Source organism: Dromiciops gliroides, chromosome 5 (genome assembly GCF_019393635.1).
Source record: "Dromiciops gliroides isolate mDroGli1 chromosome 5, mDroGli1.pri, whole genome shotgun sequence".
Taxonomy (NCBI): domain Eukaryota; kingdom Metazoa; phylum Chordata; class Mammalia; order Microbiotheria; family Microbiotheriidae; genus Dromiciops; species Dromiciops gliroides.
In genome coordinates this window covers 80,155,043-80,182,920 of record NC_057865.1, presented here as the reverse complement: position 1 = coordinate 80,182,920, position 27,878 = coordinate 80,155,043, and the positions used below count along the sequence as shown (strand labels likewise).

At 33.5% G+C, this 27,878-nt stretch overlaps 1 protein-coding gene across 4 annotated transcripts in view; it reads left to right on the top strand.

Moving 5' to 3' along the window:
• The window catches only part of WDR37 (WD repeat domain 37), a 127,667-nt gene that overhangs the window by 68,651 nt on the left and 31,138 nt on the right, over positions 1 to 27,878 (top strand). For all 4 annotated transcript variants that reach the window (XM_043967755.1, XM_043967754.1, XM_043967752.1 and 1 more), the window contains exons 6-11: positions 2,034 to 2,169; positions 5,090 to 5,161; positions 6,128 to 6,172; positions 13,752 to 13,828; positions 17,212 to 17,452; positions 18,503 to 18,644. In XM_043967755.1, coding sequence (XP_043823690.1) covers positions 2,034 to 2,169; positions 5,090 to 5,161; positions 6,128 to 6,172; positions 13,752 to 13,828; positions 17,212 to 17,452; positions 18,503 to 18,644 — 713 coding nt within the window. The remainder of the gene's footprint in view (positions 1 to 2,033; positions 2,170 to 5,089; positions 5,162 to 6,127; positions 6,173 to 13,751; positions 13,829 to 17,211; positions 17,453 to 18,502; positions 18,645 to 27,878) is intronic.

The following is a 27,878-nucleotide window of genomic DNA, read 5'->3' as shown; positions in this document are numbered from 1 at the left end:
TTGTAAAGATCATTTTTGAAATAAGAAAAAAGGTCCATTTTTAGTTTCAGAAAATGCTGTAACTAAGAAATAGGGACTTCTGCATATGAAAGTATAGGCATAGAGCCATTTCCTATTTTCCCTATTTTTTTTTTTTTTTTTGGCGGGGCAATGGGGGTTAAGTGACTTGCCCAGGGCCACACAGCTAGTTAAGTGTCAAGTGTCTGAGGCCAGATTTGAACTCAGGTACTCCTGAATCCAGGGCCGGTGCTTTATCCACTGCGCCACCTAGCTGCCCCCCTAATATTCTTTCTTAATAATTTGTGTCTTGAAGGCAGTTTATTAGTCCAGCAATTTAAAAAAACAACCTGTTTTGCTTAGTAAATCTTTAAGCCAATGTTAGGTGGCATCAGTTATTTCTTTTCTATACTAAATTTTTTTATTGATCACCTTTATTTTTCTATCTAGGTGGTATAAAACATTTCCCATTGTATCCTGTGTGCCACCCTATCCCATGGAGCCATCTTTTTTAACCAAAGGAAAAAAAAAACAGTTCAGCAAATCTGACATGCTGAAAAATCTGACATATTTTGTATACCTCACCCATAGTCCTACAACTCTTGACATAAGGAAGGGGAGATTTGCAAATCCTTTTGGAGCCAAACTTGGTCACTTTAATTTTATAACTTTATATTTAATAATAATTATATTTAATTTTATGCATAAATATAGATGAATATAAATGGAAATATATTTTATATGATTTATTAAAATGTTTAATTTGTAATTTCAATTTAAATTGTTTTGTTGATGTTCATTCTTCTTCTTCTTCTTTTTTTTTTGTGAGGCAATTGGGGTTAAGTTACTTGCCCAGGGTCACACAGTTAGTAAGTGTTAAGTGTCTGAGGCCAGATTTGAACTCAGGTCCTCCTCCTGAATCCAGAGCCAGTGCTTTATCCACTGCGCCACTTAGCTGCCCCCTATGTTCATTCTTCTTATGTTGTTGTAAATGTTGTATATATTGTTACCCTGGTTCTGCTTACTGCATTTTGCATCAGTTTATGACTTCACTTCCTTCCTGTATTTCTTCTCTTCATAATTTTTTTTATAACATGGCAATTTTCCATTACGTTCATATACCACAATGACTGTTTTTTAATCTGTTACAGACATTTTGTTATTTCAGGACAGCAGTTAAAGGATCACAGAATCATGAATCTAGAGCTAGAAGGGATTTCACTTTAGATCTGTGATTCTGGAACTTCTTTCTTTAAAGTATGTGGTTAGAGGGGCAGCTAGGTGGCACAGTGGATAAAGCACCGGCCCTGAATTCAGGAGTACCTGAGTTCAAATCTGGTCTCAGACACTTGACACTTACTAGCTGTGTGACCCTGGGCAAGTCACTTAACCCCTCATTGCCTTGCAAAAACAAAACAAAAACAAAACAAAGTATGTGATTAGTAATCCTCAACAAATCTTAGGTTTAAATAGTTTTTTTAAAGACTTCTTCAGTTTGTTGTTTTCTACATTTAGAGCAGCTTTTAAAAGTGAAACTCTGGGCTATCATTAGGCCTTTTGGTCAATGAAACCTAAAATTTTCATTAGCATGAAACATCAGAATTTTTTGTCTATTGTTGTATATAAGCCTTTTGAATACTATAAATACCCTTTAAATTTCACAATGTTTTATACCATGGCTTAATGTGATTTGAATTGATGGGTAAATAACTTAAATGTCCTAAATATATTTTTTCCTTTGCTATAATTTTCTCTTACAAGTAACAACTAAAGAAAAAAAAAGAGAATAAAACCCATAACAGGGACTTAATTATTATTACTGACACAGAGCAGGAAGATTCTTTTGCTTTCAAATAATTTCAGAATCTTTGGTTCGAATATGTGCTTTAATCAAATTTCCTTTAATGCCTAAAATACAGTTTGAAAAAAAATTGAGGGAAATAAATTTTTTTACCCTTCTTTTGTTAGTTTACTTTAAAAAAGTATTGATTGCAGTCAATGGAATGATATGAATATTATTCTCTTTATTGTTTTAGATTGTTTCCAGTTTTAAGACTACAACATCAAGGGCAATTTGCCAACTAGTGAAGGAATATGTTGGTCACAGGGATGGAATCTGGGATGTGAGTGTTACAAGGACACAGCCGGTGGTGTTGGGGACCGCTTCTGCTGGTAAACTTTGAAAGATTTAAAAAACAAAAAACAGTCATTCACGTACAGTTTTTGGAAATTAAATAGCAATAATTGACATATTGCTGACATAGTGCTGACCAAATAAAATGATCCAGTTGAAATATTTATTAGTCATGAAATCTATAAGTGATTTAGGATTGAAGTTTGAGTGCATTGAATTATAAGGAAGCAGTTGGAACTGATGTCAGGATGGCATTGTCTAGCTTTTTGATGCTTTTGTTTTCTAACAATTTCTTGTCACAAATAACTTCTTATTGCTTAACATATTTTGATAAGCAAAGTATTTAATTTTTTCTTGAGTGCTAAAGCTCTTTAAGTGAAAGGGGTACAGTTTTCAAATATAACTCTTCAAAACTTATAGTATTTTGTATAATTTCACTCTGATTTACCTATCACTGTATTTAACTGTGGAGTGAAGTGAAGCTTTTTTGAGCTTTGTTTGCTCTCCTTTTTAATCTACCTTTTTTGGGAGTACTTTTCTGATTATTTCATCCCTTGCTCTTTATGGTTAAATCATTCTGATTGTAGGAGCATACTCAGTGGAATTCTATTAATGGAATTTGATTTATTATTTTTAATTAGTACACACTAAGATGCCAAGGTATGTGTGTGGGGGGTAAAGTTTTAAGGGGTCTCTATAAAATAACTCAAAACAGTTGTGGGGTTTAGGCAGTAGCCATCTTTCTGTTCAACAAAGGATAATATTTTATTACAGAGACCACTTTGAGTGTATAAAATAATGTTCAATAACCATTTAAAATGATTAACAAATTTAATTTTAAGGGGAAGTATCACATTATTAAAAATCATTCACTGAGCTTGTTGAATATGGTTACTCACTCAATTCTGGCTTCCATGGATAAAGTGGAAGTGGCAAAAGGAAGCCACTTTTAGTTAGAACAAAGGGGAGACAAGTTTTAACTGAATTTTTTTTTCTTCTATAATGAAATTCCCTCCTGAAAATAAGGGCAATTTCTGAAGTTTTCCTTGGAGCTCCACAATACAGGATTTATTTGTTAGTACTTTAGAAATCATCCACTCAGTCATCTCATTTTACAAATCAAGAAAATGAGACCCCCCAAGAAGTTTAAGTGACTAGCTAAAAGGTCAGATTGAAATAAGAGATGGTTTGATGAGACAGACTTTGAGAAATCAAATAGTGCAATGGAGTACCAAGAGAGAAACTACCATTTTCTCATAATTGCTGAATATAGGATACCCAGTCATCCTTGTTGGGTGGCTTAATATCCTAAATTCTCTTATTTATAAACAGTCTTTATAGGTTAATCCTGAGGCCTTCCTGAATAGCTGAGTTTCTGGTGTCCCTAAGTATTGATTTTCTAGTCAGCTTTACTTATGAGGCATAGACTATACAAGTGTTAAAAGAGCCTATTTCATTTATTTTTTATTGCCTTATAAAACTTGGATGATGGTAAGTTTTTTGTAATCCTTTGTAATTTTCAGATAAATTTATCAGGGACAATAATATTTTCAAATCCATATTGATATTATCACCAGCTTTACTTAGTTAATTGTCTTATTCACATAAATGGGATTTTTGATCATTCTAGTCTAGGAACTAAAATTTAAACCAAAACAAAATCTTCTCTGCCTGGGGAAAGTTCTGAGTTAGAATATTTCATGAAATCTCTGATTTGGAAGAAACTTAAGAGGCCATCAAGGCCAAACCATACCTAAGAAGGAATTGTCAGTCTAGCCTTTGCTGGAAGACTTTCATAAAGGATAGTGTACTGTTTCCCAAGGCAGCCCATTCCACTTTGAATAGAAACATTTTTAGGAATTGTTGGTAAATTTTTTTTTTTAATTAAGTATAAATTCAAAAGAGGCTTACTGTGTTTAACAGTGATACTTCTTATAGTTAAGATGTCTTTGATCTGTTGGGCAGGAAAGGAATTGAGTTGGAGTCACTATGGAAGAGCCGAGTAATTTCCAATTTCTTTAGAGACAGTCTTTTATATAGTGTTTTAATGATTTTTTTGGAAATGTTGCTAATTATAAGGCCATCAGATATTCATGTTCATGTGTAAATTGAAAACTTGTTAAATTCAAGTGAAAATTTTTATGTCATCCATACATCTATTGTCTTGAATTAGAATACATAATCAAGAATAGATTACAGCAATATCATGAGAAAAGCCATTATTCAATTAACTAAATAGGCCTTCAGAAAGAAAAAGTAATTTTTTTAGTTTTGTCATTATGTAAAGGAAGTTGATTTAAATTTTTTTCTTTTCAGATTTATATTTTCTGAGCATTGTAAAGAAAATTACTTTCTGCATTTATTCTTTTTGTATCTTATGTTTGAATTACTTCTTTGGGTATATTTCAGGTAGACAAGAAAAGTTACACTTCCTCATTAAGTCATTTTTTAATATAGTCTATAAAAACATCAGTGTCTTTTAAGAATGAATTGTAACCTATCTCTGTGACCCTGGGCAAGTCACTTAACCCTCATTGCCTTGCAAAAACAAACAAACAAAAAAATGAATTATAAGGAATGTTTTACTATAATGTTGTTTAACTTTATTTTGATTTCCCTTTGAGGGTAGGTCAGTTTCATAGGGTTGTTTTAAAATCTTTATCAGATTTATTAATTCCACAGTTAAATTAATCCGTAGATACTATTAACTAAGGTAATGCAGATATAAATTTCTCAAGTGGCTAAGGGACAATTCAGTGTATCACCTTTGTGTTGAATTTGACAAGTCATCTATCTAGTAGAATGGATGCTATATTTGGACACAGCACCCTTGTAGATGGCATATTTAAAAATTTGTTATTGGTCATTTTATGATGTTTGAATGTTAATCTTTAGCATGTTTTCTTTATTTTCTGTATGATAGATATTGTTCAGATGCCACTTTCCTTTCTTTTCCAGATCACACAGCTTTATTATGGAGCATAGAAACTGGGAAGTGCCTTGTCAAGTATGCAGGTCATGTTGGGTCAGGTAAGTCTATGTAGATATGGACTTATTTACTGTCAATTTATTTTCTTATTTTGACTTAATGTATAAAACCATCCATTCACGTTACTGAATTAAAATATTCCTGGTTGCCATTTGCAATCTGTTGTTGTCTCTTTATCTTTACAGAAAAGTTGAATATCAAGGAAGGGAAATGCTTTACTAGCTGCATATTGCTCCATCAGTGGTAGTGTTCTGTTTCTGTTGGAGACTTTCAAGGCCTTTCTGCAGCTTAAGCTCCCTGGCAACTGATCACATTCCTCCTTTGAACTCAAAGTAGTTAGACTTCAGGCTATGGAAGATGAAACACTTTCTATTATTGTAGTTGGATTGGCAAGCATTTGGAGTTCCTAAGATCTTTTATTGTTTCAGTTTAAAACATTGTTAACTCAGTAGTCTTTGTCATACTTTATATAGGTAAACTCTTTTGGGCTCTAAAATTTTTTATGAGGCTGTAAAATTTTCACTAGTTCTTACAATTATCAGGACTTTATTAAAGGACATTATCCACCTGTAGCTTGAGATTTTTCAGCTCTGTAACAGTTTCTAATGTTATAATTTCCATTAAAAATAATTTTTTAGAATATAATTCTAAGGACTAGTAACTAGTCACCTCTTTTAGCTGCTAGGGTGATTTAGGGAGAGGATATAAATATTTGTACTGCTGTGTCTTTACTAGAAAGAAGTTTTTGGTTCTTATTTTTATGTTTCATCCATTGGTGTCTGTTTAGAAAGAAACAAAATTTAACATTATTTGTGTAAGTTATATTTTGGGCTGTTAACATTCTGAATGAATGAATATAATATTCAAATTATTTAGTCCTTGATATTCCTTTTTTAAAAAAACTGACACATAATTGATGCTTTGTGTTGTACATATTATTATAAACTGACAAGTATATGTTATGATCTTACCATAACAATTAGTTTTGTTTTGTTTTATTTTTGCAGTAAATTCCATAAAATTTCATCCTTCTGAACAGGTAGCTCTTACTGGTATGTAGAATTTTTATTTATTACACAATTTCTCTTTGTATCCTGAAAATCTAGCACTGTGTTTGGCATACAATAGGAATTTAGTAAATGCTTGTTGATTGACTGATTGCTGATGCTAATAATAAATATTTATTGAGTGTTAACAGTATCATCAGCAGTAGGTAGATATTTTATGAACATTAAACTGCTCTAATAAATAAAGTTGCAAGGTAAACGTGTAGTTGGAAAGAAGTTTCTTATTCTATCATGATAGTGTAGGAATAGCCAGTTACTAGCTTTGTAAGTGTGAGTCTGTCATCTCTCTGGGCCTTAGTTTCTTTATCAGCAAAGTCCTTGCTTAACTTATATTGTGAAAATCAAATGAGATAATGTGTGTTAAAATGTTTTGTAAACTACAGAGCATTTTGCAGATGAAAGATGCTATAATTTTTGTTGTTTTTCCTGGTTAGAGTAAGTGAAACATTTGCACATGAAAATTCTTCCAGTTTATAGCAGGTCTTTTTATTTAATTTTTTTTGGGAGGAATAAAATCAACATATATTCCTTGTTTAATTAAGCATATCATAGGTAAGAAAGCAGATTCTTGTTTTTGTGGTGAAAAGTAACTAAATCTGATTATATATAGTACAAATTTTGGGAGCTACATAGAATTTAGTGCAGCTCTGTATTATTCTTTTGGCTCTTACCAACATTTCTGTCTTTTCTAATAACCATATATGAATGAATATAACAGATTGGGAAGATAGATTTGACATTTTACCAAAACAGATTTTCTGATACATTGCATTAAGGTGTCAAGTTGTTTATTTTGTGCATTGTACATGCAAAAGAGGCAAAACAGTTGATGATAAAGATCGGTGATGTCATCAACTAGAGTACCTCTTCTATTAATTCATATCTCAGTCTTTCTGTGCCTTCTTAACCTGTGCAATTTTGTCCATGCCTTTTCATAAATCTTCCATAGAGGGGCCAACCCCTATTTTTGGGTCCATTAATACCGTTCGGATATTTTGCTACCTCACACCTAATGCCCTCCCCATTCATTTGTATTTATTCTTTTTCTATTTATTCCAAATATGCACAAATATGTAGTTATTTTTCCCCTATTAGAATGTCAGCCTCTTGAGAATAAAGTTTGTTTTATTCTTTGTATTTGTACCCCTAGCACTTACCCCAGTGTTGGTACATAGTAAATGCTTTATAAATGCTAATTAAATGATTGATTGTCTCAACCTGGTCATTCTCACTACATAATCAGCCCATCTACATTTTCTTGATGTCCTTTCCATGCATCCTTCAGAATTTCTCTTTACATGATTTTTCATCCACAAATCAGAATTCTTAATGCTTTAGCCATATACTAACCAAGGACCTCTGTTTTTCATTTCCTTTTAAATCAACTTTAATTTTTATTGTTTAAGATGATAGTATTCTAAATTAATACCCCAGTGAATATGAAAAAGTAGCAATAGCAGTCTGGAATAGCACCTAGAATAGATCCTAGCTGCTTCTTCTTCTTCTTTTTTTTTTTTTTGTGGGGCAATGAGGGTTAAGTGACTTGCCCAGGGTCACACAGCTAGTAAGTGTCAAGTGCCTGAGGCAGGGTTTGAACTCAGGTCCTCCTGAATCTAGGACCAGTGCTCTATCCACTGCACCACCTAGCTGCCCCTTGACCCTAGCTTCTTAAACTGTGGGTTGCAAACCCTGTATGGGGTCACATAACTGAATGAGGGGGTTGTGAAAAATTTGGCAACAGTAAAAAGTTATATATACCTATATACCTGGGGTTGTGTAAAAATTTCTTGGGTGAAAAGGGGTCATGAATAGAAAAAGTTTAAGAAGCCCTGAAATAGACAAATATACATAAAAGAAATGAATGCTGAGGGAAACTTGATTTTAGAAGCACTCAGTAATAGATTTTTACATCTCTTAAAGAGAGATCCAAAAGATTAAAAAAGACCACAGCAATTCTTTTAATCAAAAAATGACATTTTGTGAGACATCAGCATATATTTATCTATATGACAGATGTCAATTCTCTCAAATCTTCATGAGAGTTTACTTTGCATTTTCTTCTCAACTTCTCAGTATCTATGAAGGTATGGTGCTCATTTGTTTTCATTCATTTTCGTATGAACTTCTGCTTTAAATTTTGTTTGCTTGTGATCTCTTTCCAGTTAGCATAAAGATTTTTTTTGTCATTGACATGAGACATTTTCTGGGTTCTTTTTGTCCCCTTTTAGTGACTGTTAATGATGAATTCATTAAACTTTGCTATGCAATGATGATAAAGTTAATGTCTTTTATAGTACATTTCAAGTTTTTTTAAATTTGAAAGAGATGAAATTGATGCCTTCTTTATTGAAATTGGGTCAAAACTACTATAATAATGCTTTTTAATTTTCCTGATCCTTTTAAAAAATGTATTGATTTTGACCATTACTCTTAACTAATCAGTACGTGGACAGCTCATGCTGAAATGACTACTACCAATAATTATTTTTTCTTTTCTGTTAAGATGTAGGCAGTTTCATCTTTGATTTTGTTCAGTAGTTATTGTATGTAGAGACCTTTTGAAGAAATTATTCATGAAATAAAATCCGAGGCATCTTAAATAATCTATAAGCCTTTGACTTTTCATTTCTTGATCCCTATGTTCATAATTTTTCCTATCCTCATCTCATTCTCAGACCTGTTTATACAGACCTATGCTCCCTCCTGACCTCTAATCTCATGGCCCCAGTTATCTATTAGAATTCTCAAACTGACAGATCTGTGGATATATTAAACTCAACATATTGAAAACTGAATTCATTATCTTTTCCCCCCAAAACTGAATTCTTTCTAACTTTTATTGTTACTGTCAAGGGCACCACCATCCTTGTAGTAACCCAGGCTTGCAATCTGGGTGTAATTCTGCTACCTTTTCATTATATCTCATATTTATTCCCCTTCACAGACCTGATGTAGGCCCTGAGCACTTCATGACTGGACTGTTGTAATATGACATACAGTTGTCACTGTCATAGCATATGATAGTGAATATTGTAATATTTTGTTAGTTGGTCTCCGTGCCTTAGAACTCTCCCTACTTTCTACTCAAAGTGATCTTCCTAAAGTGTGATTTGATTTGACCATCTCATACTCCTCCTATTCGGTCAACTCCAGTGGCTCCCTGTTACCCCAAGGATCAAATATAAAATCCTCTGTTTGGCTTTTAAAACTCTTCACAATTTGTCCCATTCCTACTTTTCCAGCCTTCTTACTTTACTCCCCTCCACATGTTGTATGATGCAGTGACACTTGCCTCTTTGGTGTTCCTCACGCAAGATAATCCTGACTGTGCATTTTTACTGGATTCGCTTCCATACCTGGAATTCTCTCCCTTTTCCTGGCTACCTCCTGGATTCTTTTAAGCCTCAGCTAAAATTCTTTAAAATGCCTTTCCATATTTCCCTTAATGCTTACTATTACCTTGGAAATTATTTCTAGTGTATAGTGTACATATCTTGTTTATACATAATTGTTTAAATGTCATCTAACATACTCAATTATAATCTTCTTGAGGTTAGAGTTATTCCTTGTCATTTAGCATAATGCTTGGCACATAGCATGTGCTTAACAAGTACTAATTTGATTTGTGCCCATCTTCATTTTGAAGTCACTGGGGATTAGCATATGTATGTATACATACATATATTTATATATAATTTTACATACATACATGTAAATCAACACTTCATTTATCCTCTACCGTAGAAGTTGGCCTCTCTGGTCATCTGTTTGCTTATACCAGTTGTGAGTACTATAAAGTAAATTAACCATACATAAAATGAAGTTTCTTGTCACCACTAATTCCAGATTCAGTGTTCTTTTCAACTGTACCATCTCAGTAAGCAGGTTAATATTCCTTCTGGGCCTTTTATTCAGTAACTCACAAATCATGATGAAATGGGCTAGCAGGCAATTATTGAGTTCTAGAATGAGCCTCAACATACAGTGTCAATATGAATATGGTTTATTTTCTCCTGTGGTATGACAACTCAGTCACTGGACAAAGATCATATATTAATAGAACCAGGATGGAAATGAATCTTTGCAAATGGTCCAAGAAATGTTTGATTCTTAGCATCATCATCATCATCTCCAACTTTCACAAAGTCAAACCCACCACCCATGCCTCAGGATTCTTAGCATCATCATCATATTCATCTCTAACCCCCGCAGAGTCAAACCCATCATCCATGCCCTGAGGCTAGAGTGATGGAGGGAGGCTTTGGTAAAATAGAGGTACTCTTACCAAGGTCATGTATATTGGGACCTTTGTTTTCCTTGAGATTATTATAGTAGCCATGAAATCTTTCCAGAAACCCTGAAATCATGCTAAATTGGGCTCTAGTGAAATTACAGATTGAGTTAATACTATGATCAGTATGATGTTACAATTCCTAAGAGTGAAGAAATAGATAGGGTAGCATAAGGTTGCAGGCTTCCTGTTGTGGTGCTTAGTTTGATAGGGGAAATAGAAGTTCGATTGGCTCTCCTTTGTGTTCTGATACCATAAGGGGGCAAAACAAACTGACCAAATGAGAAATATCAATATTCCACCTACCAATAATTCATTGCAGATATCACCACTAAATCAGGCAAGCTATGAGAATACACGAAATGCATTTAAGACATGGCTTTTATTGTTCACCAGTAAACTTTTATTAGGTACTCATAATGAAAATATAAACTCATCTCATTAGCTGTTGACAAGGGCTTTATACTGTTCTTTGTAATAGCTTTAGTGCTAAGTCATGTACTGTGAACCATCACAGGGCCAATAAGAATAACAAAGTACTTCGCTAAGCCACGATTAGATGAAATTGGAGATGAAATGAAAGAACTATCCAAATATCAAGAGAGAAAAGTTAAAGAAGTCCAGGTCATTGAAGATCTTCATGCATTACAAACTCTAGAAATCATATCTATCATATTTATTAATGAAAAAGCTTTGAACAAACAGCAACAAAGTCCCAAATGATTTTGAAAAAGACTGGCATTCTTAGACTGCGATTCCATAAAACTTAAATTAATAACACGGACCCAACTAGCTGACCAATTGTATTAAGGTAGAGGACTTTGGTATCTGCTAAATCAGCATGAGTGAAATACATTCTCTTAACCATTTTTAACAAAAAGTGTAAAAATATTTGAGGACTTTTGTAGGGTAGCTTATTTGGGGGTTGCTGTCATGGCGTAACAACCATAGGAAGATAGAAATTTCCCTGAAGGGTAGAAAGCAAATGTCATGTCAAAAGTGATTTGATAAAGCCCTAGCAAGATATGACATTGTAGTTAGAAATAAATATATGTGTGTGTGTGTGTGTGTGTGTGTCTATCCTTATTTTTCATGAATTGACAGACAACAAATCTCCATTCTAAAAATAAAGAACTCAAAATGTTTCCTAGAACTCAAACAATAAACTGTATCAGAATTACATCATCATCACAGATTAAATTGTTGCCTACAGTTTTGCCCAGCATAATATTGGTTTATGAAATCTTAACAGTGTTTTTTAAAAACATCTATAACCATGACAAATACTTAAAATCTCCAAACTGGAAGAAAAAACTTCCAAAAGATAAAGATCTGAGCTAGGAGATAAATAAAAGTCATGGGAAGAGAATGAGGTATATATTATTCCTGTTGCCCTATCTGCTGCTAGCGTTGTACTAAGGATGCTTTCAGTGAGCCTGCAGAAGATGAGCTTTTATTATCTTTATGCTTTTATTCAACTACAAATAAGTTATTTTATTCAGCTATAAAAGGCAATTATTTTACTTTATTCACCTACAAAAAGTACTAAAATAGTTCATAGAATATCATATTTAAAGAATAATAGGATAGTAACTTGTCAAAGGAACCTTTTTTAGATGAGCCTTGTTGAAAAAGATGAGATAACACTCATTATAATTACTGACATTAGATAACATTTTAGTGTACTTATTATCTCATTTGAACCTCAAAACAACCCTATACAGTAGGTACTTGAGTTTTTATTAATCATATTTTAGCAGAGGAATCTGAGTCTGAGAGATGTTAGATGACTTGCCTATGGTCACATAACTGGTAAATGTCAGAGGTTGGATTGGAACCCAAGTTTCTTGACTCTTAAGTACAGCCCTTGGGACGTGTCTGCATGCTGCCTCTCATTTGTCATTCCACTTCTTTGGCCAGACTGAGGGCCGTTTTGTATTTGTCTTCGTTTCATAGATTGACAGAGCCAAAATTTTCATAACTTGTGGCAGTACACCTCTCCATAATTTGCTAACCTTGTGGCATTGCCCATTTCCATAATTCACTATTTCTCAGAGGGCACATCCAGTCTGTCATTGGACCTACACGTGAAGCCTTTGCAACTTGATAGAAACTGATAGAGCATTTGACTGAGACCCTATCGGTGGAGGCTTTGATTCAAGATAAAAAGTACAGATATAATGATAAATTAAAACAGATTTTATAAATTGCTTTTCCATTGTACTAAAATGGCTAAGGCAAATAAATTGTATAAATTGTAGTTAGTGTTGTCTTTAGTCACATTTATAAAAGTGGTATTCATTTTAAATTTACCAAAATTTTATTTCTTATAGGAAAAACTTGATGGTAAAGGTTATTTTTCTGTAAATAAGTAAAAATTCCCTTAATAATAAATGATTCCATTATAGATGCCCTATTTTTTTTTCTTTTCTTTCTTTCTTCTTTTTTTTTTGGTGAGGCAATTGGGGTTAAGTGACTTTCCCAGGGTCACACAGCTAGTAAGTGTTAAGTGTCTGAGGCCGAATTTGAACTCAGGTCTTCCTGACTCCAAGGGCCAGTGATCTATCCACTGTGCCACCCAGCTTCCCCTATAGATGCCTTATTTGAGAAGATGAGTTTTGGTATGTATATGTATACACATAAACATATGGATATACATGAATACACATATTTATAGATTGGTAGACAGCTTGCAGTTAGGAAAACCTGAGTTTGAATCCTGTTTTGGGTACTTACTATATGACCCTGGGCAAATCACTTTACCTCTAGAGGTCTGCTTCAGTTTCTTGATCTGTAAATGACAATAAAATATTAGTACCTATCTCCCTGGGTATGAGGCTCAAATAAGATAATGTTTGTAAAGCTCCTTGAACACCTTAAATCACTAAATGCTTATTATCATTATTATTAATTATAGTTATTATACACATTACATATATTAAAAAAGCTGCTGTAATGAGATTTCATTCTAATTTAATAGTAAAATATTATATGTGGACCATGAACATTAATCAGTTTATTTTCCCTCAAATAAAAGGGAGAATATTTTAATGATAATTAATTTGTTTTACTCTTCCCTTTTTATTGTGGATTATTGTTCCTAACAACATCATACAGTTCCAGAAACAATTATTTTCTACTGTCGTATCAAATGACATTAATAATGGTGTTTATCATAAAAATACTGCTCATGGTTCTTAGCCAAAATAAACACAAAACATTTTCTGTGTTGCATGTATTTTGAGAAATTTTTTTCTGATTTATTCTTCATAGCATCTGGAGACCAAACAGCTCATATCTGGAGATATATGATACAGCTACCAACACCTCAGCCTACTACAGATACTAATGTAAGTGCCTTTACTTAAATGAAAAATTCTGTTAGGTTATAAACTCTAGTTATATATACATGTTACTTCTGTCGTCTTTGCAGCTTAACGTTACACTTTTGCCATTAAACCAGTTGCATTTTTATACAAATATTTTAATCATAAATTGTCATATATTCCCTGATATATACCTGTTGTATGCTTGTTTGCCATTACCTCATAAATTTCTCAAGCAGAGAAAGCTAAATGATTTGTCCAAGTTAATTATTTAAAGATACACATTTTGACCATGAACATCAAAATTTGAGGATTTTGAAACATCTTCCAAGAAAATTACCTTTACCTTTTTTGGTTTTGAATTGATTTTGATATAGATTAGAAAATTAGCAGATTCTGGAGGACTTTATTCTGTCTGTGAATGAATAAATTCTCATAGGCATTTAATTATGAACAGCTGTAGTAATACTTTAAATCTTAGAAGTAGGACATTTTCTTCATAGTGGAAAATATAGCATAATTACAATTTCCATTGGCTGTGAGGGCAGCTGATGCAGCTGCTGTGGAGCACTTAGAGCTTGGTCAGACATCAAAGACACCAAGGTTATCTACTGCAAGGCCATCCTGACTTTTATCCTGCCACTGGACTTTAGTGACTCAGGAAGAGAGAATAAGGCTGATTGACAGCTGTGCAGCTAAGTCTCACTTAAATTCATGCACAAGCCAAGATATGAACCATGATGTCAGTGGTCCTCTTTGAAAATGAAAGGATAAACAACAACATTTAATAACCACAGAATTGGTTTAGTATTAGCATAGTGTCCTGACTAGGAGTCTTAAAAGTTAAGATTCGGGGATCTTGATTCTTTATGATCCTGAGTAAATTGAGACCGTAGAGTGTAAATAACTTCTTGACCTAGATATGAATTCCAAGTCTTCTGTTTACTACTTGTGTAACTTTTGACAAGTTACTTAATTTCTGATTGCTCACTTGCCTTATCTATAAAGTAAGGGCTTTCAATTAAATCATCTATTGTTCTTTCTAGATTTAAAAACTATGATTTTGTGGTTCTACTTTCATTTAAGTAGGGAACTTTAAAAGTTTTAAGACAGTTTTTCTGTGTATCATGTCATGGTTTATATTGGTAGAAACTCCTTTTTAGAAGAATATATATGTGTGATACACATGTGTTTATATATACGAAAGCTTTATATTTTATGTATATAGAAGAAAACTATATGATATACTATATATGCAATATAGGAAAATTATACATACATAAGCGTATATATAGACACATATGCACATCTGAATACATACATACATACATACATACACACACACACATACATACACATACATGAAAACTTAACTCAGCCCATATAAAATTGTCATTTTTATTATTTAGTTTGAATCAGCAAAAATTAAGTATTTTTCTCATCTGTAAAATTAAGGTTGTAATAGCAGCTTCCTACAAGGTTGTTGTTAGGCTCAAATGAGATTTTAGTACCCTTTGACCCAGCAATACCACTTTTGGGTCTTTTGCCCAAAGAAATCATGGAAAGGGGAAAGGGACCCACATGTACAAAAATATTTATAGCTGCTCTTTATGTGGTGGCAAGGAATTGGAAGTTGAGGGGATGCCCTTCAATTGGGGAATGGCTGGACAAGTTGTGGTATATGAATACAATGGAATACTATTGTGCTGTAAGAAATGATGAGCAGGAGGAGTTCAGAGAAACCTGGAGAGTCTTACGTGAGCTGATGATGAGTGAGATGAGCAGAACCAGAAGAACATTGTACACAGTATCATCAACATTGAATGTTGATCTGCTGTGATGGACTATATTCTTCTCACCAATGCAATGGTACAGAAGAGTTCCAGGGAACTCATGATAGAACAGGATCTCCAAATCCAGGAAAAAAAACAAAACAAAAAAAACGGTGGAGTAGATGCTGAATGAACCATACTACTTCTTGTTTTTGGTGCTGATGTTTTTCTCTTTTGAGGTTTTTCATCACTGTTCTGATTTTTCTCTTATAACATGACTAATGAAGAAATATGTTTAATGTTATTATGTGTGTGTGTTTATATATATATATATATATATATATATATATATATATATATATAAACTATATCAGATTACCTGCTGTCTAGGGGAGGGGGGGAGGGAGGGGAGGGAGGGAGAAAAATCTGAAATTGGAAAGCTTGTATAAACAAAAGTTGAACTATCTTTATATGTAACAGGAAAAAAAAATACTTTATTTAAAAAAAAATGAGATTTTAGAAGGCTCACTGCTTAGTTTGGAAAAACTTGTTAGTAAATTTATTTTTCTAACTTTCCAAAAGAAAAATTCTCTAAAATCGTTGTTGATGATACTCTTAAAATAGAAATTTTAGTAATTTTTAGAATAAAATTTATTATTCTTTTTTTTTTTTTTTGCTTAAAAAAATTGCAAAACTTTATTGGTCCATCTTTCAGTTCTTCTAGCACCTAGCAGCAATGATAAAAACAACAACAACAATAAAAAGCATTGACTAAAAGCCAGTGTTGGTCTTTTGGCTTCCCTCAATGTTGATCCTAACTTTCAGTTCAATTGGATGTGGAATTTAGCACGGATCAGAAGAAAGCTTAGTCCCTTAATGGTCATTTTTGTTTTTCCACAACTCTTCTGCGCCTTTCTGATACCAAGATCCATGGAGACATTGCCATCAGTGCATCAGTGTCCTCAGAACATTCATCTGGACCACTCTTCCATAAACTGGGCTCTGTTGGTCTCAAGTCACTTTTCATTACTATGCTCTCAAATCTCTTTAAATCGGGCAATATTGTGAAATGCTAGAAGAAATGTGGTAGGAACCTTTCCTGAAACCTCATTTGACTGACCCAAGTAATGTTTTGGTTAAATCTTCTAACAGAACAGTGCATCTTATTAGTATTTATAGTGCTCAAGTTGATGCTAAGTAAAAAGAATCTGTGAAGTGACAGAAGATTTTCTCCAAGTTTAATATTAAGAGCAGATTTATTTTTTTTGCACTCATTTAATCCTGTAGACAAAGTCAAGTCACATTAGACAGGCAGCAAATAAAATATATTATTCTAACCAAAATTTTCGTTGTGAAACTTTTAAAGTTCTTTTCATTTTGGCCACTTAGCAGATTATTGGTTCATACCAGTGAGCTATTAGTACCTTTGACTTTATTTCTTTTTGATAGTGACTCTATTTGTTTTTCTGTATTAGTTGATACTTCTGAGGGGGTAAGTGGATAAATAAAATGTTAATTGGTTTCCCAGGAAGAGGAGCAATCTAATTAGGGAGTTTTGCTGTATAGAAGTTGAAAATGTAGTTACAAACTATTTTATATAAGAAAAAGTCTCAGTTTTATGCTTCTTGTTTTTAGCAACAAATGTCTGGAGAAGATGAGGTGGAATTTTCAGATAAAGATGATGCAGATGGAGATGGAGAGGGTTCCAGTGATTGTCCTACCATTAGGGTTCCCCTAACATCACTTAAAAGCCATCAAGGAGTGGTAATAGCAGCTGATTGGTTGGTTGGAGGGAAGCAAGCAGTAACAGCCTCATGGGATAGAACAGCAAACCTTTATGACGTTGAGACATCTGAACTTGTTCATTCTTTAACAGGTACCTTTTAAGTATTTTTTGTTGTGTCCTTGGTAAAAAAGACACATATCTTTCAAATGAGTTTTTTCCAATGTAATTAATATATCCCTTGTATATTTTAGTTACTTAAAGATAATTTTTATAAATTGTTTCTTAAGCTTCTTTTTTTTTTTTTTTGTTCAGGGCAATGAAGGTTAAGTGACTTGCCCAGGGTTACGCAGCTAGTAAGTGTCAAGTGTCTGAGGCTGGATTTGAACTCAGGTCCTCTTGAATCCAAGGCCAGTGCTTTATCCACTGCGCCACCTAGCTGCCCCCTGAAGCTTCTAATAATAATCATTTGTTTATTCTAGTTATAGATTTTCTGACCCTTTACAATATAGAGAGCTATATTGTTGGAAACTTAATCTGAAATATGAATCAAAAGATTGAAATACTTAATTTTTGAACAATTGTAAAGAGAAAGTATTTCCTAAACTAATCATAATTGTTGTATTGAGAGCTTCACAACATTTTGGTGTTTTTAATTCAGTTCTTTAGTTCTAAAACAGATGTAATCAGTCTATTTTCCCTTGCATTTTTCATTTTCAGCTCTTGGCAGGATATTTTTTTATCTGTGAATGTGTTGAGTGACCTTGGGGGTGGGGCTCTGAAAAATGAAGCTTTCACTTAGTTGGATTATTATACTGATTCATCATGTATAAATATCTTGAACTTAAAAGTAAGCATTTTTTCCACATTAATTACTGCACACATTGCCACTTCCTGGTTTCTACTTGAATGCCTATCTGAAAAGACTAATATATTTGAGGTTTCAGTGAAACACTAGTCCCAGGCATCCTAGGCCTCCTTGAGTCTATTAGAAAAGTATTCATTAAAGTGACTTGTTCACTTTTAGTTTCTACCTAAATTGATTCTTCCACATTGGAGGAAATTTTATAAAATCTCTGTGTTAATTATCTTATTTTTCTCCCAGAAGTAATTTTTTTTTATCAGTGCTTCATTATAGATGTATTCATGAAAATAAAAATCTTGCTTTTTTGTTATTCTGAATGTTCTCCTCTCTGGTTGTAGGGCATGATCAAGAGTTAACACATTGTTGTACACATCCTACCCAGCGTCTTGTAGTGACATCATCTCGTGATACAACCTTTCGCCTTTGGGATTTCAGAGATCCTTCAATCCATTCTGTGAATGTCTTTCAAGGTCATACAGAGTAAGTGACAGGTGCTTTCAAAATTCTGATTATATTTATTGGATGGGGTATGTGGGTACATGTTCGTTTTTTAATTTAATTTTCAATATTTAGAGCCCACCTACTTTTACTAATTTGTAAAATGTTCGTCTCTTGAGCATTTTGCATTTTGAAATTTGAAGGAATTAAGAACAAGTATTTTGATGTTCACTGGTTTCTTTTAAAACAAATATTTGAACTAAAATATTCCTATATTCATCAATAATCATGTTGGCATTTAAAAAATCATTGGTAAGTTTGTTTTAGTTTTACTTCTCCATATTTTTAATCATTCATCTGACATGGAATACAGAATTTATTTATGGAATTTTAAGAGTTTTCTTTTTTTAATCTCTTTATTTTTCATCTTTGCAACCATTAACTTCTTGATCAGATTTCAAATGGATAAGAAATCAAGGTGACAGGTGGTTCATTAACATTTAACATAACTTGCCCTTATTAATTATAGTGTACATAATATTAAATTGAGTGTTATTACTGAAAAACATAATAGTGTATAAGTAATATGCTTTTAAAAGATTTTTATTTTTTATTTTTCAATTAACATATATTTATTTTATTCCCTTACAATCACCCTACCCCAACATACTGCCTACCCCTCCCCTTCCATTGAAAAAGAAAGAAACAAATTCCTTGAGACAGAAATGTATAGTCAGGCAAAATAAATTTTTACATGGCATATGTATAATATGTGTATTTTATCCTGCATCTTGAGCCCATGCCTTCTCTGTATGGAAGTGGATAATGTGCTTCTTCATTGGTTAAGTAAAGGACTTTGAGGTTTTTAGAGCCAAGAATACTTCCAGACAGTCCCATCGTATTCCAGACCGTGTTCACAATAGCTGTGAAATCCTGACTCCTCATTTCTTATTTCTGTTAATTGGTCTAACTGACCCTAATGCCCCACATTCTCTTTTGGATCATCAGCAATCATTCCACACATTACAAAAGCCATCCTGTATATGGGCAGAAAGAAGTTAGAGCATAGTAGAGGATCACTTTTGATATTTACCTCTAGGCTATTCTCATATTGCCACTTGTACTTTGTCATTATACATTTTAGCTCCTTATTGGCATATTATTTTTCCTCTCTGTGAAATGGATTAAGTACCCAAAGAATGCTGCAGAAAGGCCAACAATATAGCCACTATGTAAACAATCATAGAGATGGAAAGGACGTTTATTAGAGAGATTATATTTTTAAAACATTTTTTTTGCTAAAATTTTTTATTATGAACTTAATAATCATCTCCAACTATGAACATTAAATATACAAATAAAAAAATCATAAGAAACCATGAACCTCACTTACATAGTTTTTTTCCTTGTTAAATTTAATGTGATAACAACAAAATTGCCTTGTTTGTTTTCCATTCTGAGTTTTTTCTTCTATGTATTTTTAAGTTTTCCCTTTTCCCCCTCCTTCCCTCCCTCTCTTCCTTCACTCTCACTATTGGCTAATTTACCTAACCACTGGTATGAAATATGAGTAGTTAATCAAAACATATCAACACATTTTCCATTTCTGAAAGTACATGTGTCATTTTAGATACAGACACCAAGTTTCATCACCTGTCCTCTGAAGTTATGGATTGGTCAGTGTCTTTTATCTTCCATCTTCCAATGTGGTTTTCTCCTACATTATTGTCATCATTGTATTTCTTAATTCTTCCTATTTTATTTTGCATCAGTTTATTCAGGCCTTCCCTGATTACCCTGAATTGATCATATTTATAATTTTTTGGGCACAATACACACAACACAATTTGTTCAACCATTCCCCCCTCCTTTTTTTTGAGGGGCAGTGAGGGTTAAATGACATGCCCAGGGTCACACAGCTAGTAAGTGTCAAGTGTCTGAGACCGGAATTGAACTCAGGTTGTCCTGAATCCAGGACCAGTGCTTTATCCACTGTGCCACCTAGCTGCCCCCATTCCCCAATTATTTGATACCCATTTTGTTTCCATTTCTTAGCTGCACAAGAAAGTGTTGCTATAAATATTTTTATACACATGGGTACTTTAGCCCTCTATCTTTGACTTCTTTGAGGTATGCTGTGTGCCTAGCACTGTGTCTCTGGGACAAAGGGTATTTACACTTTAGTGACTTTTTGGGAATTGCCTTCCAGAATTGGTAAACAAATTCATTGTTTCACCTACAGTTTATTAATGAGCTTCACTTCCCCATGTCCCTCCAACACAGTTTCTCTATTCACATCTTGTCATCTTTGCCAGCATGAGGTAGAATCTAAGATTTGTCTTATTCATTTTACAGATGAGGAAATTGACATCCAGATAAGTACATTTCCTACTATTACAAGAATGGTTAATGACAGAGAAGGTACTAGAATCTGAGTCTCCATATTAATAGTGCTGAGATTTTTTTCCATCATAGATTGAGAGTGATGCGTCTAGTCTGTGGTTAAATTGTAAATCTGGTCATATATGTATATGCTAGCTTTTCCCCAAAAATATCCTAAAAAGAAAAATAATTCAGCATTTATTTTAAACTAATCTGAGTAGCTTTTGTCTCATTCTCCCTTTGCTGGCTAAACTCCTTTGAAAAATCCATCTTTATTGGATGCATCCCCATTTCCTGTCCTTGAACTCTCTTTTAAACTTTTTATAATCAGGTTTCTGACCTAATCATTCTACTAAAACTGCTTTCTCCAGTTACCAACATTGTCTTAACTGCCAGATCTAAAGGTCTTTTCTTAAGAGTTCATCTTTCCTGGCATCTCTGTAGCATTTGAAAGTATTCATCCTTTTCTTCAGTGTTTTCATTGTATAACTTTCCCGTTCTTCTCTACCTTTCTGATCACTCCTGAGTCTCCTTTGAGTGGTCTTTGTATCACAAAATACTTTGTAAAACGCTTTATAGATGTTAGCTGGCTATATGTCTGCTAGCTGTGGGTGTACCTCAAAACTCTCTCCTGTTCTTTCTTTGCTTTGCTCACTGTAACATCTCTCTTGTTGCTGTCATCTACTTTTAGCCTTTTTTTTCTCTCCCTGTGCTCTGGCCCCACATCACCAGCTTTATCTCTTGGACATTTCACACAAACCGTCAAGTGGGTATCTCAAACGCCACATGTCCAAAACAAAACTTATCTTCTTCCTTCCCTACCAACTTCGCTTTTTTTTGAAATCATATGTAATTGTTGAGGGATATGCCATCCTCTTTGTCACTCAGAGTTTGCAACTTTGGTGTTATCCTTGACTCCTTGTGCTCACTTAGGCCAGACAAACTGTCATTTGCCAGATATTTCTCCTATATGTCTCCAGTCCTCTTCTCACACAGCTGCACATTGGTTCTGGGCTTCATCACCCCTGTCCTGTACTACTGCAGTAGATTTCTGTTAAGTTTTCTATACTCAGGTCTCTCCACTCCAATCCATTTTGCACACTGCTGCCAAAGTAATTTTCCTAAAGCTTAGGTCCTTCCCTATCACCTCCCTGCTTAAAAAACTCCAGTGGTTCCCAGTCACCTACCTTAAGTCCTTTAAAATAATTTTTTTTTTTTTTGCTATTTAAAGCTCTTTACAACCTGTCTTCTTACATTTTACTGCCCTTCATGCACTCTGTGATCAAGCTGTACTGTCCTTTTTTGTTGTTCTTCACATGTGACAGTTTTATCATTCACTGCTGTACCTTTGTACTGCTCTGCCCCCTCCTTTCCTGGAATGCTCTTTCCCCTCACTTCTACCCCTCAGAATCCTTGGCTTCCTTCAAGAATCAGCTCACATGCTGTCTTGTGGGAGAGAATTTAGCTGGTTCCGATCTCCCCCTTCTCCCCTAATATCTTGGACCTTCTCTCTGAGATTATCTTCTCCCCTGTGTGTTTCTTCCTTTTTATTTACATATTTGTTTACATAGAATGTAAGCTTCTTGAGGGTGAAGACTGTTTTTACCTTTTCATGGTATCATCAGTGCTTAATGCAATGTCCGACAGATTAAGTACTTAATAATTTCTCATTATTGACTGATTAAATTTGGAAGAATAGCAAATACTAGATATATGTACCTAGAAATGTTTTTTTTAGGTCTTGTACCTTATTGTACTCTTGCTTTTTATTCATATCTTGCAGAAACTTATATAATTCATATCTACTTTTCACAAAAAGATTTATCTTTATGTAAGGATATCAGTGGTGGTATGGCATATATCTGTATTCTCTGTTATCAGGGAAACTGAAGCTGTTGGTCTCGTGAGCTTGAGAGTTATTAGCTATAGTGGACCAAGCTAATCAGTGGTAAGCACCAAATTCACTATTAATAAGATGAACCACTGGGACCAGGGCTGCGCCTGAGTGCCTAAGGAGAGACAATTAGCTGGTGTCCAAAATTGAACAGAGTCCTCATCAGATTTGGATCAGGCCCTGGAATGGCCCGCTACTTCCAACAGCTGTGAGATTGGAATGACAGAGTGATGGATTAAATAATGATTTTTTAAAATGTTTCAAAAATATCTTTATGAGAATGGTCCACACATATTTCATGTGTATCCTTAATATAAGAAGGAAAATATTTTAAAAATTGTTATCTTTTAAAAAATATTTCCTTTCAGTTCTACCTATATTCATCCTTTCTTTCCTCTTCCGCACAGCATCCCATGCAATGAAGATTAAAGAAAAAGAAAAGTTTAGTGAAATCAAACCAATAGTTCAGTCATGTTTGACAATATCTGTGGTAGGGACCTCTATAGCCCCATATCTCTGTCAGCAAAGGAGAGAGATATATCTTCTCATAACTTCTATATATATATATATATTTTTTTTTTTTTTGGTGAGGTAACTGGGGTCAAGTGACCCGCCCAGGGCCACACAGCTAGTAAGTGTTAAGTGTCTGAGGCCAGATCCGAACTCAGGTCCTCCTGACCCCAGGGCTGGTGCTCTATCCACTGCACTGCCCAGCTGCCCCTTCTCATAACTTCTTAAGGGTTAAGCTTGCTCATTATCATGACTTGACTTTCAGTTTAACTTTTAAAATTTTTTCTCTTTATGTGGTTGTCATCATACATATTATTTTCCTACTGCTTATTCAACTTTGTATTAGTTCATCAATACTTCCTATGCTTCCTGTATTCTTCACATGCATTGTTTTTGTTTGTTTTACATGGGAAGGGTTGGCAGAGATGATGAATATGAAGAATAAAAAGAAGCTTTGGAGGGTTTATATGAGCAGATTAAATTAGGTGGTATAGGGCTAGACTTGGAGTCAGGAAGATCTGAGTTCAAATCCTACTTCAAACACTAGCTTTGTGATCCCTAGCAAATTGCTTAACCTCTTTCAGTCTCAGTTTCATCTGTTCAATTGTGATTATGGTAGCACCTATCTCATAGGGTTGTTAAAAGAATTCAAAGAGTTGCCATACCAACTTATGATAATTAACTTACGTTAATACAGAAAGCATTTTGTAAACCCAGAGCACTATATAAATGCTAGTTATTATTATTATTGTTATTGTGTAGAATTAAGTATGCAGAACCAGAAACCACTATGCAACTTACAACAGTGCAAATGGAAAGAAACAAGGCAAAACTGAACACTAATAGTAATGACCCAACCTTTTCTTGAAGAAGAGATGAAAAAATGGACCTCCTTTTCTTTCTTTGTGGAGGTGAGGGATTATGGGCATGGGGCATTGTATATACTATCAGACTCAGATAGATGTGTTAGGTAGTTCTACTGAAATGCTTTAATTTTTTTTTTTAATAAGGGATGTCTTGCTGTTTAGGGGAAGAGATGAAGTCAAAATGAAGTTTGATTAAAAAAGAAAATATAAATAAAAAAATTAAAATTTATAAAACCAAAAAAGAATTTACTTACTCATGACACCTTTGACTTGAGAGCAGAGGGAATCTTAACTATTTTCATTCATTTTATTAAAACTTACATACTTTTGATGTATTGATTGAATGAAATTTGAAAATATTTAAATATTTTCAAATATTTCAATATTTGAAAATATTGAAAGGCCTATGCCTTATACAATTAGCCAGTTTAATTGCTAAGTTTTGTTTTGTATTCTCTGTTTTTAAAGATGAAAATGAATTACAATGCTGAGAAGACAATTACTATGTAGAGTCAGTAGAAGGGTGGATTTTATTTTGATTGTGGGTTGTTTCTCATTTGTCTTCCTCAGTCAAGTATCACAAGTGAATAAATTAGCTAGCTAATTTTAATGACAAATATGTGAAGTTAATGGATGCTATGTGGAATCATGTGCTTGTGTAAATAATAAATGCATATAAAAGGCTGATTTTTCATATGAATTGGGAAGAAAAATTCAGCTGATTCTATTTTACCCATATTTGTGTAAGATATTTCTAGGTTTCAGGTGACGTGAATTATTTTTAGTCTTTACTTCAAAAGAAATAATTGGATATACACATGAGTCTATTAGGCATAAAGCAAGGGAGAGTTTTATTTTAGTTTACAAATTCCAAAATTTAATTAAAACAGAAAATATGCACTATTTTTTCTAAACTGAAAAAATAGCACTAGTATCTATCTACTTATTCAAGTTGCTTTTGTTCTTTATCTAAATTTTTATTCTCATCTTCTCATTCCTTCCTAGATGATGGTAAACATTTTATAAAACCAACATATGTGGCATGTTGAGAGGGTTGAGTACTTAAATCCTAATGTATTTGAAGTTTTCTGCTTCTCTATTTGCTAAAAGCACCAGAAGTAGATTAGAAAGGTATCTGTTCTCAGCCAGGCCTATATTTTGCTGCGGTTGCTGAACAATTGTAATTATTTGTAAATCAGAGAAGAATCACATTTTAGTTTATTTTAAAATTAATTACCAAATAATCTTTCTTCTTCCTTACCTTGAAGTGAATAGAGATTTTTGTGTTATTTTCCTTTTAAAAGAAACTTCTAAAATACTTTTTCCAAGAAAGATTTGTGGGATTATTTTTGTCAGCAGATGGCATCACAGTTCTTTTTATTACAGAAAAAATTTCTTGATAATATTTCATGAACAAAAAACAGTAGGCTTTCCAGAAACATTTCAAATTTAGAAAGGAAGAAATTAGTCATTTCATAGGAATCCAACTGAAAATATTTCTTCTGAAACAGCAATAATCTTTTACCTCTATGATAACTTCATAGCTTTTAAGTATGCATTATAATTCTCAAAGGAATTAAAGGCCTTAGGCTATATGTATGTGTAGAGAAACATATGTACATATTTGTGTATTCACTTTTACTAAAGTCAAATAGTAGTATATAGTGAGAATAGAAATGCTGAGTAAGTAGAAAGAGATACTTTGTCATAATTCTACTTCCATATTAATCAATTATGGAATGAAACTGCATATAATTGTTAAAAATAAATTGAATCCTAACTGTAGGCAAGTTTCATAGTACCTCTAGATCTAAATTATTTTATTTGTAAAATGAGAGGAATGAATTAAATGCATCCCTGAAGCTCACTGGTTTTAGAATTCTATTAAGTTCAATTCACAGAGTTGGAATTACAGCATTGGAAATCAAATCAAATCATAGAGAACTTCAGAACTCATCTAGTCCAACCCTTACTTGAAGCATATATTCTCAGTACAGTTTCTCAGACATGTGACATTTAGTATATTGCAGGCTCCATGAGGGTAGATAAAGACCTCGCTCTTCTATTTGTGTTTCTAATGCTTAGTGTATAGAAGATGCTTAATAAATGCTTTTAATTCATCCAGCCTTTATTGGAAGACTTTTTTTTTTTGGTGGGGCAATGAGAGTTAAGTGACTTGCCCAGGGTCACACAGTCAGTAAGTGTCAAGTGTCTGAGGTCAGAATTTTGAACTCAGGTCCTCCTGAATTCACGGCTGGTGCTTTATCCATTGCACCACCTAGCTGCCCTCAGAAGAATTCTAGTGACAGAAAAACTCACTCTCTCCCAAGGCAGCTCATTCTATTTCTGAAAATCTTTAATTATTTAGTTTTCTTTTTCATATTGGGACATAATATGCTTTTCTGTAACACAGGTCCTGATTATTCCTTCTTATACCAGGCAGATTGTGTAATACCTCTTTTACATAGCAACTTTTCAAATATTTGACAATAGTGATCATGGCCTTTCCTGTGCCTTCTTTTCTAGGCTTACTACCCCATGTTCCTCCAGCTAATTCTCATTTGTCTTGATTACAAACCTGTTTCAGCTTATAAATATTTTCCCTAAAATGTAGTATCTAGAATTGAAAGCCAAATTTTGGATTTAGTCTGATCAGCGTAGAGTATTGTGGCACTATTCACTTCAATAAATATTTACTAAGGGTCTGCTGTATGCATCAGAGATACAAGGATATGACACACATCCTATTGTCAAAGCACCTTCCTCTGAACAACTCTCTTTTCTGTAGGAAAAAAAAAAAAGCCCTCCCTTGTAAGTCTAGTTAAGCGAAATAAATCTGTCTGTGGCTGAAAATATGTGCCTGATTCTGACTTTCTTTTACAACTCATTAGTCTTCTCGAGTCACGATTATTCATTACATAGATCAGAGTTCTTAGCTCTTCAAAGTTTTTTTCCTTTACAATTTGTAGTCAGGGGGGCAGCTAGGTGGTGCAGTGGATAAAGCACTGGCCTTGGATTCAGGAGGACCTGCATTCAAATCTGGCCTCAGACACTTGACACTACCTGTGTGACCCTGGGCAAGTCACTTAATTCTCATTGCCCACCCCCTGCCGCCCCCCCTCCCCCCCAAAAAAAGGCTGGTCACAATTTGTAGTCAGTATATAAATTGTTATGTTTTTTTCTCCTCTTTGGTTGATAAAAATATTTAAAGATTTGATTTTTTTTAAAGATTGCTTTGGATACATTCCCAAAGTTTATCTCATTGTTATTTTATTGGATAAAATTAGCCATTTCTATAATTTTTTCTTTGATCTACCAATTGTTTAAGAATTGTCTCGATTTAAGTTTGAATTTTTCAAAAGTCCTTTTTCTTGAGTTGTGGTCAGTAAAGGATGTGTTTAATGTTTTTGTTCATGAGGTTATTATGCACATAGTCAATTTTTGTAAAGATACCATGGTGCTCCTGATGAATACATTTCTATGCAGAATTCACCAGAGATGTATCATACTTAATTTTTCTAAAATTATATTCATAGCCTTAACTTCTTTCTTGTTTATATTTTATTTGACTTGTCTACGTCCAAAAGGGCCCAAAAGAGATACATTGAATTCCTCAACTATTAC